The 13,531-nt window shown below is 34.2% G+C and overlaps 1 protein-coding gene across 1 annotated transcript; it reads right to left on the minus strand.

Moving 5' to 3' along the window:
* Positions 1–4,029: 4,029 nt before the first annotated feature.
* Positions 4,030–13,466, minus strand: LOC133190210 (poly(A) RNA polymerase, mitochondrial-like). The gene is made up of 10 exons (XM_061325714.1): positions 13,344–13,466; positions 11,577–11,779; positions 10,796–11,191; positions 10,020–10,134; positions 9,272–9,381; positions 8,665–8,906; positions 7,878–8,107; positions 6,567–6,653; positions 6,256–6,377; positions 4,030–5,919 (listed from the first exon to the last, which is right to left on the minus strand). Exons 1-10 carry the CDS (start codon positions 13,384–13,386, stop codon positions 4,675–4,677), a joined length of 2,793 nt encoding a protein of 930 aa, XP_061181698.1. The 5' UTR covers positions 13,387–13,466; the 3' UTR covers positions 4,030–4,674.
* Between the last annotated feature and the right edge of the window lie 65 nt (positions 13,467–13,531).

The raw sequence follows: 13,531 nt of genomic DNA on the forward strand, positions 1-13,531 counted from the left end.
AATAAATAAAAATGAAACAAAAGGCTCGTGAGCCTTTATTTTTTGCGAATGAACGCTAGACCATACACTTGCAAAATTTCATAGATTTCTTGCGTTTATTTGTATTGTTGAAAGATTATATATAATAATTACCTAATATTGTGATTTTTTATTATTGCTTAAACAGTCAAATAATCAAATAACTTATTCGCGAAAATAACCTTACCTTTTTCGTATATTTGGTGATCTACACACAGGCACTTGTTTCTGTAATTATAACTGTTTAACCCGTAGTATAGTAATATCACACTATGGGTTAGAAAATATTTCAGAAACAAGTCCTTGTTGTCTGACGTCATGGCGTCAGACAGTATTAGATTTAGCCAAGGCTTGTTAGTCAAGTCGTTCAATAGAATTCTTGTGATAACTTGATCTTGGAAACTTCATACTATCTTAGCTATCAACTGGAGAGCATGAAGAGTAAAGGAAACATGCTAAACACCCAAACAAGCCAGAGTATTGAAGCTGATATGTCATTATTATCACATTATACATTACAGGTTGCATAACATTTGGCCATTCTCGAATGCATCATTCATGTCCAGCAAAACAGAAATGAATGAAGCTGGTCAGGTCAACACTTGTCGATTATCTTTATCAGATTAACTAATGGATGTTTATTTTCGATGCATACTGAGTCTCTCTATGTTTAGAATTTTTATAAATCTACACATATTCATTTATAAATTGCAGACGTTTCATTTATTCATAGTAAAAAAAATATTAAAGTGATTGATATATGCTGAATATTCTTTTGCTAAATGCAAAGATGTTAGCTCATTTGTAACACGTTTATTATTTTTTTAAATAAAACATTTCTTAATTATCAAAATTGCTCACCAAATGATGTTTAGATTTCTATGTGTTGTAGTTTTTCTTTCAAAAGCACTGGTTATATCTTTTTATCCATGAACAGGCCCGTTGGAAGAAATTTCAGAAATTTTCAGTTTAAGATGGACACTATCAAATTATCAGAAGTTAAATATAAATTACATGATTTAGGAGACCCAATCATAAAACATAGCTATGTATAAATCGGCATAAATGGGGGGGGGCCACTCCCCCTCCCCCGGCCGGACCCTACGTCCATAAAAAAGGAAATTACAAGTATAAATATAGTGTTTATGGAATAAATTCATGTCCAAGTTTAAATTTATGCTGATGCCACTGATTTAAACTTTTATTGTTTCTTAGCAAAAGAATTCGTTTCATTACTCAGAGTCACGTTGATTACACTGGATTTAACTTTTCTTGATTCTTCGCGTAAAAATAAATTTGCTCAAGTCAGACAAGCTTTTTAGGAAAGCTAATACTTGTGTCTTTTACTATGTGTTCACATCTGAGCCATAAAATATCAAGTTCAAAGATGAAGAAAATGAGACTTTTAAGTGATATGTTCCGATGGACGACAATATGTGCAGTGAGGGTAGGTACGGTACATACTAGTATTGTCGCCTGCGCCCTAGCATTTTAAAAAAATCTAAGAGTGACCTTGAACTTGCAAAAATGACCTTGGTTCAAGATAATGCCACATCCTCTGTCACAAATAATATTTGTGTGAATGCCCTGTCAAGAATTTTACATTTTTTCTGTCGGTGACATTGAAATTGCTAAAAATACCTTCAGTCAAAGTATATATTACCCTCAGGTCACAAGTAGCATTTGTTTGAAGTATCAGCTTCTGATATTTCTCCATTAGAAAATTAGACACATGACAACACTTTAAAAACTTTTCCTGCCAGTGACCTTGGACTTCCTAAAATGACCTTTGATCATGAATATGACAACCCTGGATTATAAGCAGTTATTGTGTCAAGTACTTACTTCTAATTTTCTTCATAAGATAGGCTAGACAGATGTGGACCTAACAACAGTAATAATTATTTTTTTCTCTGCAGAAACCTTAAAATTACCAAAATACCTTTGTTCAAGGTCATGAGATCCCCTAAGGTCATAAACAATCTTTGTGATAGGTATGACCTTCCTTTTTTCCATTATATGCACTGGTCAAGAGAAGAATTATACATTTTCCTAAAAATGACCTTGAACTTGATCAAATGACTGGATCAAGGTCATAAAACACCTTCAAGTTATAAGCAATCTTTGTATGAAGTAGGAACTTCAAACATTTCTTCAATAGAAAATTAAAGACCAGACACATTTTACGATTTTTGCATATTAAAATACCTATTTTACAGGTACAAAGTTCTAGTAGCTAACCCATGGAAATATGTTTCTGGTATAAATATAAATAAACAAACACGATTGACCCACGTCACTATAGCATAACTGTAATGGATACCTTTATTTAAAAGTGACCTAGAACTAGACCAAATGACTTTGAGTTGAGGTCAGGACACACCTTCAAGTTATAAGCATTCTTCGTATGAACTTATGAACTCCCAACATTCTTTCATTAGAAAGCTATATACCAGAAACAAATCTTTCATTTTTTCTGCCTACGGCTTTGAACTCGCTAAAATGACCTTGGGTAAGGGTCACAGGACACCCTCAGGTCATGAGCCATCTTTCTGTCAAGTATGAGCCTCCAATTTTTCTTTATTATAAAGTTATAGCCCTTATAAAGTTAAAGCCCAGAAACAAATGCATACACATACTGACAAGGTACTGTTAAATCACTTATTTTCAAGTGGGCAAATTTTCATATTTTAGGAAAAAAATAATAGTTTGAGGGGATTTGATTTTGTAGTTAAAGGAGAACCACTATGCTGTAGTATGAAATTATAACATTTTTTGGGGGGGATATGAATTTGTGAGCCTCCTCATACCACAAAAATGATGAAACCGATGGACATCTAGCAAGCTGTTTACATGACAAAAATGAGAATGAAGGAGATTTTCAAGTGTAATTAACCTAATGTCTCTTGAAAATTAAAAAAAATTTAAGGAGCTAGAGCTTGAGAAAAAACAATTACAAACTTGCACTGATAACTGAACCTACATTTCTTTTTCGGAATGTTTTTTAAGTTTCTTTTCTCTGTGGAAATTTTAACAAGACTTACATTTGAAGTTTTACACTTTAAAGCTGAACACAACTTATAATTAGGCACATGCCATATTAGTTTTCCTATCTCCTATATCAGCGCAGGGGTGCATAAACCCTCCACATTTGTTACCCCCAACTGCTTTCAACTGGCAGCTGTAGAACACATATATCTTATGTTGTCCTTTATGTTTTATTTCAATGAACATGCATTTGTGTTTATTTCACTTTGCAATGTATCTTTGGTAACTTTTATTTCCTGACGTAGGCATAGAGAAGTAATTTTTGTCACACCCAAGTATTTCACAATGACAATGAAGGAAATGTCCATTCAGGCATCGTCTCAAGAAAGGGTTCGGAGTCCACATATACCGGGTAGCTCTCTCCTACATGGGAGAGGATTATACATTTTGGCCATTCAGGTGAAATCTGTGAAGCGAAATACTTTGAACTGTGGAGAAAGCTGAGACTTATATAAGGGCTAGAGAAGGGGAATATGGTGGACAAAGATACCGTATAGCAGGATTCTTCAGTGGGTGTAAAATTGGCATTTTGCTGGCTCAAATGTATGTCAATAATTTTGGCGGAACATTTTTTGGCGGACACAGTACCACAATTTTGCAAAAAAGAGATAAAATTAATCTTTTAGATGAGTTCTAATATGCTTAATATATGTTTGAATATCGATTTTTGCAAGAGCTTGAGTAAATACCAATACCGGATAAAGATTTAACATTTAACAAGGGACTGATCAAAATTATCTAAGTAATTTTTCTTAAATTCAGTTTTAATAAGTAAGGGTACAAAATTAGCGATTAAAATTTTAGCGGTCTACTTCAAAACTGGTAAAATAGGCCAAAGTTAGCAATTCTGCTAAAAATTCCCGCTATATGGTAACTCTCCTCCTTTTATGAATTGTGTTCAGCTTTAATCTTACTCCCATGGTCCTTTGCAATTTATTAGCCTAAAAATGTCATGTCTAGAAGTTCTAAATTGCAATAACTCTTTATTACAATTTGTTCAAATCAAATAATTAAAAAACAAAACTTTCATGTCAATTTAAAATTTTTAACTATTAAATTAACCCAAGTACAATTTCAGTCAAAATTTCGATGAAATTAATACATGTACATGTACTTCAAATAAACTATGCCTTCAACAATTGCTAGCACTGGACATATTTAGTACTGGTTTCAACATATTTTACTTCACACTAGAATGCAGTTCTCTCACACAGTTCAACTTGTATACCTTCACTAAGGTGAATTGCTATTTCCTTGGTAACTATACAAAAACAAAGATAAAGTACTCTGTCAATAATGTACTAATCACAAACATTCAGTGTATATATCTATACTAAAAATACACTGTACTACTAGTGAAAACTGAAACAGAAAGGTGAATCTAGATGTTATCTACACATACCTACATGTATATCAAAAACAATAATTTTTTTCTCAGTATTGTGTACAATGGACAATCTCAATATTACATGTATAAACAATGCAATATCATACATTTACCAGACACAATGTTAAAAAATATTTTACAACTGTGAAAATCAATGAACCACAACAAAAATTTGAACAACAAAAAACATTGTTTTCATCATGTTCCTCTTTTCTGCCAGTCTATGCATAAAAGAACTTATCGACACTCTTGATTATGAATTTTTTCATGTAGTGAAAAATACAATCATACTCCTTCTGTCGGGGATCAGCCATACAGTCCAGCAATACAGAGGCTCCATTGTCTGTTACAATGGAACGCAGCACACAGCGGAACTGTGTGACAGGCCATTTCATGGGACCATGGACTTCATAGAACAGCCTCTCAGAGACAGTCTGTTCTAACTGTAGATTCTCTCTAAATCCTCTTTCCTTCAGCTCTTTCATCACATTTTTTCTCTCCACCCAAATCCTGCACATTACCTTAACATCCATGTCAATGTGGTACTCCGAGTCTTGGAAATCATACTGGATGTACGAAGGATCGTTCTGTCTATCTTCTTCCTCTGCTAGCCTTTCCTCTTCCTCCTGCTTCCTCCGTTCCTCCTCTTCCTCCTCATCTTCATCCATGGGATCCACCACTGGAACTAATTCTGTTCCGTCAACAGTGGTGGAAGATGTGGGACCTTTCCCTGCAGGTGCCCAGCCCTGATTATCTTTGTACTCTTCATCATCTGCTGAATTATCATACATTGTTGACCCTGATGCTGAATTCCCATAATCAGAAGACTGATGGTACTCCTCTGATGTGCTTGGTCTATTCTGACCCTCTGACAAGTTTCCTTCAGGTGCTTGACTGGTTTCACCAGTCATCTGATCTCCCCCATCTTCCTGGTTATCCTCTGTATATTCTTGTGATTCCTGTTCCTCCTCATTCATAGCTGCAGGGCGGATTGGTTTGCTTACACTTCTGTAGATGGAGTAGTTTCTAGAAGATTTCAGGTTAACTGGGAGGGTAACATCTGCCAAATCACAGTCAAACATCAGACTTCTCTCTATCAGGCGGTATAAGAACACCATCATCTTTTTACACCAGCTGAGCCTCATGTTTCCCGAGGCCTCCAAAGCCTGTATGTCTGGTCGGGAAAGCTTGTCCAAATTCATTCTGATGAGCATTTGATAAGGACCAAGCTCCTCTGACATAGGATTCTTAAGTTTAATTTTCTTAACCTCAAATCCCTCAGGTATTTCATTACCTAGTATGTCCATAATGCTTTTTGTCTCTGCATAAGCCACATCAAACCAGCGCACTGCTTTTGCCTCGGCAAGATTCATTTCTTTGATTATTTTGATGACCATTGTTGAATTAACATTCTGTGTAATGTTGTGATCTAGGACAAAGGGATCCTGAAGAATCATGGATCCAACCTAAAAAGAAGTGCATAATCTTGTGAAATGGAGTCTGAAATCATCATTATATTCTTTATGTAAACAATCAGACAAACAAAATATACTAAAATTAAATAAAACACTTCTGCCATTTCTATTTCCAGCCTCTGATGTTCACATTTACATGCAGAGGTTATGTTTGTACATACAGTGTATACATACAGGTAACTGAATTTTTTCTTATAAAGAGAAAAATCTGGTAGACAACAATGCCAATGTAATATCTGAGTTCCTACAACTCATAATAAACTGTAAGATACATGTATACATGTATTAATCTTTGTTTCGTCTCTTGGACTGAAAGCAAATGTTTACCTTGAGTGTCTTTTCCAGAACTGCTCGAGTCAAGGTCATGGGTTTCCCTGTCCTCACAGACATAGGGTTTGACAGGAAGTCAAAATTACCAAAGTATTGAAAGAACCCATGTAACAACTCCTCTAAAAATGAACAAGATTCTATGGTTCATGAAAGATTCACAGCTTTCAGCAATTCTAAAATTGAACATGTTATACAGCTTATACATATATATTATACAGAACATATACATTAGACAATTAATAAATGATAGAGGCTCTAATGAAATAGCAACAAAATACCATATGTTATATGTCTGGTTAATACCGTACCTATGGTTTGTATGTTGGTAGTGGGGGGCATAAACTGAGCTGACACGAATGAACAATCCCACTGGTCAATGATAGTTCTTTCTCTACCTGAAAAATAAATAACAGAAGCAATAATAACTACTCATTTTATAATCTACATTGAACATCATTGTTCTTCAGGGGGTTTTAAAGTCTGTACCTAACAAATATAATCATTTCATAATATATTGCCTGACATTTTTTCCTTTTAATATACAAATGTAATAGTTTTTACCGATCATGATTTACATAAAAACACTCCACTTGATTGTCAATTCTTAAAAAAAAAATCATGTATTTGTTCCTTACAAAATAACAATTAGAAAGTCACATATACTACAAGCATGTAAAACCAAATATTGTAAAGTCAAGTGTATTCTATGCACTTTCTTTTGTCAGAAAATTGTTCCAAGAGTTTGGGGGGGGGGGGGGGGGTGCATACATTACACAGGAACTAAATCCAACACACATTTTTCTGGACACTTTTCTTAGCTTTAAGGACTGATTTCACTGATATCATGCGGTAGGTTTATTGTGTATTCCCCCATTTTGAACGATTGTCATGCATGACAAAGATCACTGGTAAATACACCGGAAAGTCAACAGTTAGATAAATACCCATTTAGTTGGTATTTACTAATTTCAATAAAATTACTCAAAAAGCTATTAAATTGACTTTATTTTATTTTTTATTTTGGGTATTATCACTGCTAAATTTAACTCATATCGACCCCTTTTTCTTTAACAATTTCCGGCCACTTGGATTTGAAACACCTGCAGTTTAAAACAACACACGAATTTTGCTTGGTATGAGTTGTTTATGTAAATACAAACATGTGCATGGAATCATTGTGAGCACATTGTTCAGGTACTTCTCCCTTCTTTAGGCATGTAATAATTTTTGTTTATTATATTGTTTGTCCACCTTGTACGTATGTATTTTCTAAACACTGTTTTTCATTATGAGAGTAAAGTTCACCGTCATTTTTTAAATATAATAAAAGAACAATCAGAAGTCAAAATGAAATGTAAATATAGCTCATTTGTAATCTGCATTTACAAAGAAATTTAAAAATTGTGTGTTACTTTCATTTTCGAAATGATACAAATATTTTACTTTCTAAACTTTTTTTACTTTACTTTGCTGAAAAAAAAATTGGGGCATGTTATATACATATGACCTCTTTTATTCAGGATTTCCCCCAAAACTTTGGGGGGGGGGGGGGGATCTATTACATGAATGTGTGCTTTACACATGACTTTATGTTACCCAGTAGCAAAATTAATACCAACCACACATTCGGGCAAGTTCTTCCACTGGGGGTAGCACAGGGGGTGTGGTATTCATCAGGTAGTAAATGACCAGCATAGTCAGGGCATATGAGGACAATCTGTTGGAAGCCTTGGGATTCCCAGCAATGTCCTTGACCTTGGCCCAATACCTGATGGTATAGACCAGGGGTTTGATCCTTGCATCATACAAACTGAAGGTCTGGAGTAACCGAGTGTTTTGTAGGGCCAATCTGTATGAAAGAACAAAAAAAAAAGAAACATAATTATATCTTTATGATAGAACTTAGTATATCTATTTGATACATGTCCACTGATACAAAAGTTAAGTTAACCAGTGCATGATATGAAGACATCAATTTATGTATGGCCTTCACTTTATTAAAGCTACATATAATATCTTTGATGAAAGTGTCATAAGCAGAAAAAAAAAACTGAATTGAATGTAAAATTTCCAGTTTGTTACTATCAAAAATGAGGAATGTATCTTGACTTTCATTTTTTTTTTTTTGGACACATAGCAAATACCTAGGAAAATGATATATGATCTATGTATTTCAAAAAAATTTACATTCACTTAAAACTTCCAAACATTTTACCTTAAAATATTGCCTAAATACAGTAAAACTTGGTTATTAAGAAATCGCTTTTAGAAAAAAAAATTTTTATATGAAGACTTTTCACTATATTTCTTATACAGATATAATGATTCTCTGTTATAAGGAAGCAAAATTTGAAGTCCCTTTGACTTCCTAATAAGAGTTTTAATGAATAAAATGTCAAACTGTACTTGTTGTTAATGGAGAGATCGCACTTGATTTGGGAGTTGTAATCAGTGAAGCGTAAAATGGGACATCGCTGACTTGGTACAATCTGGGATTCCATACAGGTGGGAGCGTGCTCAGTAAGAATACGCTGGATCAGCTTCAACTTGTCCATGTTCCTCATACCATCCACATCCGACTGAGTGAGAGGGGCTTTAGCTTTCTTCTTCAGGGTGTAAAGATCTTTTACGAAGGGTAAGGTCACATTCTAAACGAAAACAGCTGTCAGTGTATTGATATAAAGTAAAACCATTGCATGTACATGTATATAGAAACCCAAAACTTTCTAAGCATCTAATCACAGGCAGCTCATTGCCAACTTCATTCAACTTCAATGATATTTTTTGTTTTTACTTTTCTTATGTTACTTTTTTTCTATATGGGCATATGTAATGGTAATATAATCAAAATACATTGTACAGAATACTTCTTTTAAGTTCAGCATTTCTTTTGCAATCATCACAATACATGTATTTCCTTATTTCATAGGATAAACAATCAACTTTCATTGAAGATTCCCAAAATACATGTTTATTGTCATTTTTACTAGAGCTCCATGCTCCCTAAACTTACCCCCGTTCTACATGGAATTCCTAGTTTACTCAGGTCAATGAAGATGTCCATGTCGCAGCCTTTTATTCCAAACCCATTCACAGATGACCCAAACTGATTTACCGTCATCCCTACATTAAATACAAAGGAAACACTTCATTTTCAAAATATATGGATCCTTTTATTTATTTTTGTTGTTGTTATTTTTAAAGAGAAATCTCAATGTTTGTATGTGCACCAAAACAAAAAAATTCAAATAAATTATACATTCATGTAGCTTTTTTCTGTTTTATTTTTCATGATACATGTTACTTCCATATTCTTGTACAACTGAATTTCAAACTTGTATTAAATTGACACATTAATGTTAGATCCATTAATTTTCATTGACAAAATTTTTGTTTGAAATCATTTTTTCACAACTAAGTCTTCGAGAATGAGATTAAAAAGAAAAACCAGCATTTTAAAGTCCATGATACTGCACACAAACAAACCTGAACAATATTCACACTATATACTATGTATATACAGTCAAACCTCGTTATCTCAAACTCAATGGGACCAAGAAAAAACTTCAAGATATCCCAGGGTTTGAGATACTGAGGGTAAAATACAATGAGACAATAGTGATTGGGACTTCCAAATTACTTCGACATATCAATGGTATTCAAGATATCCGTGTTTGAGATACCAAGGTTCAGCTGTACATGTACATGTATATATTTGCTCCAAAAAGTAAATTTGTCTCCTTTGACCAAGTTGAACAAACCTGGGAAGAATGGTGTGAGAGCGTCCTCGAGAGTTTTACAAATTGTATAGCGGTACTGGAACTCTAGAGCTGTCACTTGTGTTAGTTCTACTAACAGCATCATCTGGGTCTGTATCTGATGGAGAGTAACAGTTAGGACATTTAAAACACTGGACATGTCACTTGATCCTCCAGAATGAAGACTGTGGGGTGGTAACTTAAAGAAACTTTTCACCAGATCCCCCATACATGCTTTTTTTAAATTAAATTTTCTAATGTGTTTTTGCACATCTTTTAATGTGCCCAGTGTATAAGTCACACCCATGGAAGATCAAGTGGATGGCTGGATGATCAGATATTTACAGGAAAGATTGCTCAAGATCATTGGATGTTAACTGTATGGTAACAAATACATGTATACCAAAGGTTTTTTTAATTAGAAATGAACAAAGCTTTTCTTTACTTTAATTTATCAATTTTCGGTCATTTTATGTACTAATATGCCAAAGAATTTTTCATTGTTCTAAGTCAACACCCAAAGAGGTTCAAGCAAGAGTGGATAATCAAATGAAAGGAAATTTATGTATATGTTTAACTTAAATTCAAAATTTTGTTGTAAGTTTTTAATAATTTTACTATAACACTGAAACAGTTTCTGAAGTTGAGATACTACAACAGAACAAATCATCATGTCCATTACGACTTGACAAATTTGATCATGAACAGCTTTAAATAACAAGATTATAATGTAATCTTGTGTTGTGAACAGCTGGTTACTAACCCGCAGGTGTACCTACCCCCACACACTGATGTTCTGTTAGGTAACTCCTGAACTCCTCCAACTGTATAGGGATAATGTCCTGACCCTCAGAGTCCTTGGCTCTACCCTGCTTGACTGGTTTAGGACCCTTGGCTTTCTTCCCTTTGGGCTGATAAGTATTGTAACTCTCATATGGACCCATCTGTATGTTCTTGGCAGCTAATTTTTCAAAATTGTTTTGGTACCTATTCCATGGCATGTCTTTGTTGTTCTCTTGACGCTGCCATGGGAAATAAGGTTCTGTTCGCAGCTCTTTAAATGAACGGGGTCTGATTTCTATGTGTTGGCTGTTTATGACATGTTGTCCATAAATAGTAACGGTTTTAACTGTATCAGGTGACACAAATTCCACAATTGCAAAGGCTGGTACTTTCTACCATGAAACAATAAAAAAAAATGACATAATTTAAAATTTTCATTATCTAATAGAACTAATAGAGATACTCCAAATACATGTATCTGTATTGAAAAAAAAAAATATATTGAGTTATCTTTATTATAAAAACATGACACTTGTATTACAAAAAACCTAAATAATATAATATTTTTTAAAAGAGAAAACTTGGCAAGGTCTGCAATATTATCAGAATTTCAGAAATCTTAAAGAACTATTCCCTACGAAAATCATAGATGTATATGACTAACAATGTATATTAAAACTACTGAAAGATTCTACATTTAGTAGAATTGTTCCCTCTCAGCTGAAATGAAAGAAGCGGTTTTGTGTAATAATTCAAGAGCAATCATTTCATTAGTACCGTCTTGGCAGATTTTTTTTCATCATAGATAATTTTTCCCACTGGTCCAAACATTGAGAAATAAGCGAGCAGCTCATGTTCCTGTGTGGCAGGTGGAAATCCCCGGACATACACACTTCGCATGGCCTCATCTCTCCTGGTCTGGTAACGTCGGAGCTGAATCTGATGACGCTTACCATTGATATGGTAGTCATACAGGTCAGCTGTGAAAAACAAAAACAAGAGGCCCATTACCAACAATACTCACCAAAACAATCTAAGTATTGATGTACCTAGAGAGGATTTTTTAAGACTTTTCACTGTATACATTTATTCTTTATAAAAATGAACTGTGGCTCAGCTCTTCTGGAGTAATTTTTAAAGATTTTTTTTTTTTATAGAACCCTGTGTACAACAGTTAACCTTTATTATGGCCTCACCCTAGCCTCATGGGTCTTAATTGACTAGAACTGAATGGATTTAAACTATATATGGATCAATATGTTTAACTGTTTTCCAGCTGTTTTTTTTTTTTTTTTCAAAAAAACAAATTCAAAAATTATTTTTCCAATTTCCATGTTAATCTGCAACCTTCTGATGTCATCTCATCCTTACCCTAGCAATCATGAGTTAAAAAACTAGCATTATTTTACTTCACAAAGGAATTCTTGCATATCAATACAACTAATTGTGGTCCTGCCTTTTTTAGAATTTTTTAAAAAGATTATTTCACTCATGTTCACATTTTACTTTATTTTATGGTAATCTGCTGTAACAGGAGAGGAGAAAAATGCAACGGACCAGACCGTGATTCGAATCCGGGCCTCCTGAATCTCCAGTCAGGTGCTCTACCAACTGAGCTCTCTGGCCACAGGCAATCAAGCCCGTCTGGCCGCCACATTCCTCCCTCCTTAAAGGTCTTCGGTAGGGATGGGTATCGGCAGAAATTACGTATTGCAATATATCACGACTTTTTCCAAGAATATCAGGGTAATATCATGATATTTTTACTATGTTTTAAATGAACATCCATAATTCTTCTAACAAATCTGTTGTGAAAATGTAATTAAACTGTTTAAAATTTTAATTTATATATATTAAACAAAGCATATTTGGATGCTAGGATACCATTGTTTTACAACATTTTACACTTCTGGCAATTGTTATTTAAATTTTGAACAAATAAGTGAATTATTTATGGGAATTTAATGCCAGTATTTTAGTCTCCATATCATGATAGGTATCGCACAAAGAAAAATCATGATATACCGGTATACAGATAAAATCGCACATCCCTAGTCTTCAGCCCCCAAAGAAACCAACCCAGGCTCTTCCCTGGCAGGTCTTTCACCTGTCACTTCCAGGGCATGGAACTGCACCAAATGTAACAAGAGAGGAGAAAAATGTGATGGACCAGACCAGGATTCGAACCGGAATCCCCTAAATCTCCAGTCAGGTGCTCTACCAACTGAGCTATCTGACCACTGGCGATCGAACTCGTCTGACCACCACACTGTATTTTTCATGAAAGTTGTTAATGTCCATTTCAAGGAGGTGGATTTACTTCCTATAAATTGCACCTATTTAAAATTGTGCCAAAATGCAAATCAGACTTTACTATTGAATTGTCAGTGTCACAATTTCATTAGCTGTGTTAACTAAGTATTATTCTTAACATGCTCAAAGAAAACTCTGGACTCTATTTCTAATTTTTCTACGATTTCGTGGAAATTATTAATATAAATCAACTTTCAGTTTCTAGCAAAGGAACATCTTGTTTCCCCTCACCTGACGAAATTTCACACTGACAGATATCGCAAATAACAAACATTATAACTAAGGAATGCTTTTCACACACTCCTAGACTATATAAAATTGTAGGGCAAATGGCACAATGTCTCTCCCTTTCAGTATAATATTCACGCCATAATCAGGCGGCCATGTTCCTTGTTCCGTAAAATTTATCCTTGAAGCAA

This window comes from Saccostrea echinata, unplaced genomic scaffold (genome assembly GCF_033153115.1).
Source record: "Saccostrea echinata isolate AGI-Se365-2 ecotype Australia unplaced genomic scaffold, CSIRO_AGI_Sech_v1 ptg000001l, whole genome shotgun sequence".
NCBI classification, from domain to species: Eukaryota; Metazoa; Mollusca; class Bivalvia; order Ostreida; family Ostreidae; genus Saccostrea; species Saccostrea echinata.

Bases quoted from the DNA above. Each gene is read 5' to 3' on its own strand.
- LOC133190210 (XM_061325714.1), bottom strand. From the start codon at position 13,386: ATGTTTGTTATTTGCGATATCTGTCAGTGTGAAATTTCGTCAG. The intron at 11,780-13,343 runs GTGAGGGGAAAC...TGTTTTTCACAG, and splicing joins TCAGTGTGAAATTTCGTCAG to CTGACCTGTATGACTACCAT. The intron at 11,192-11,576 runs GTACTAATGAAA...GTTTCATGGTAG, and splicing joins AAAAAAAATCTGCCAAGACG to AAAGTACCAGCCTTTGCAAT.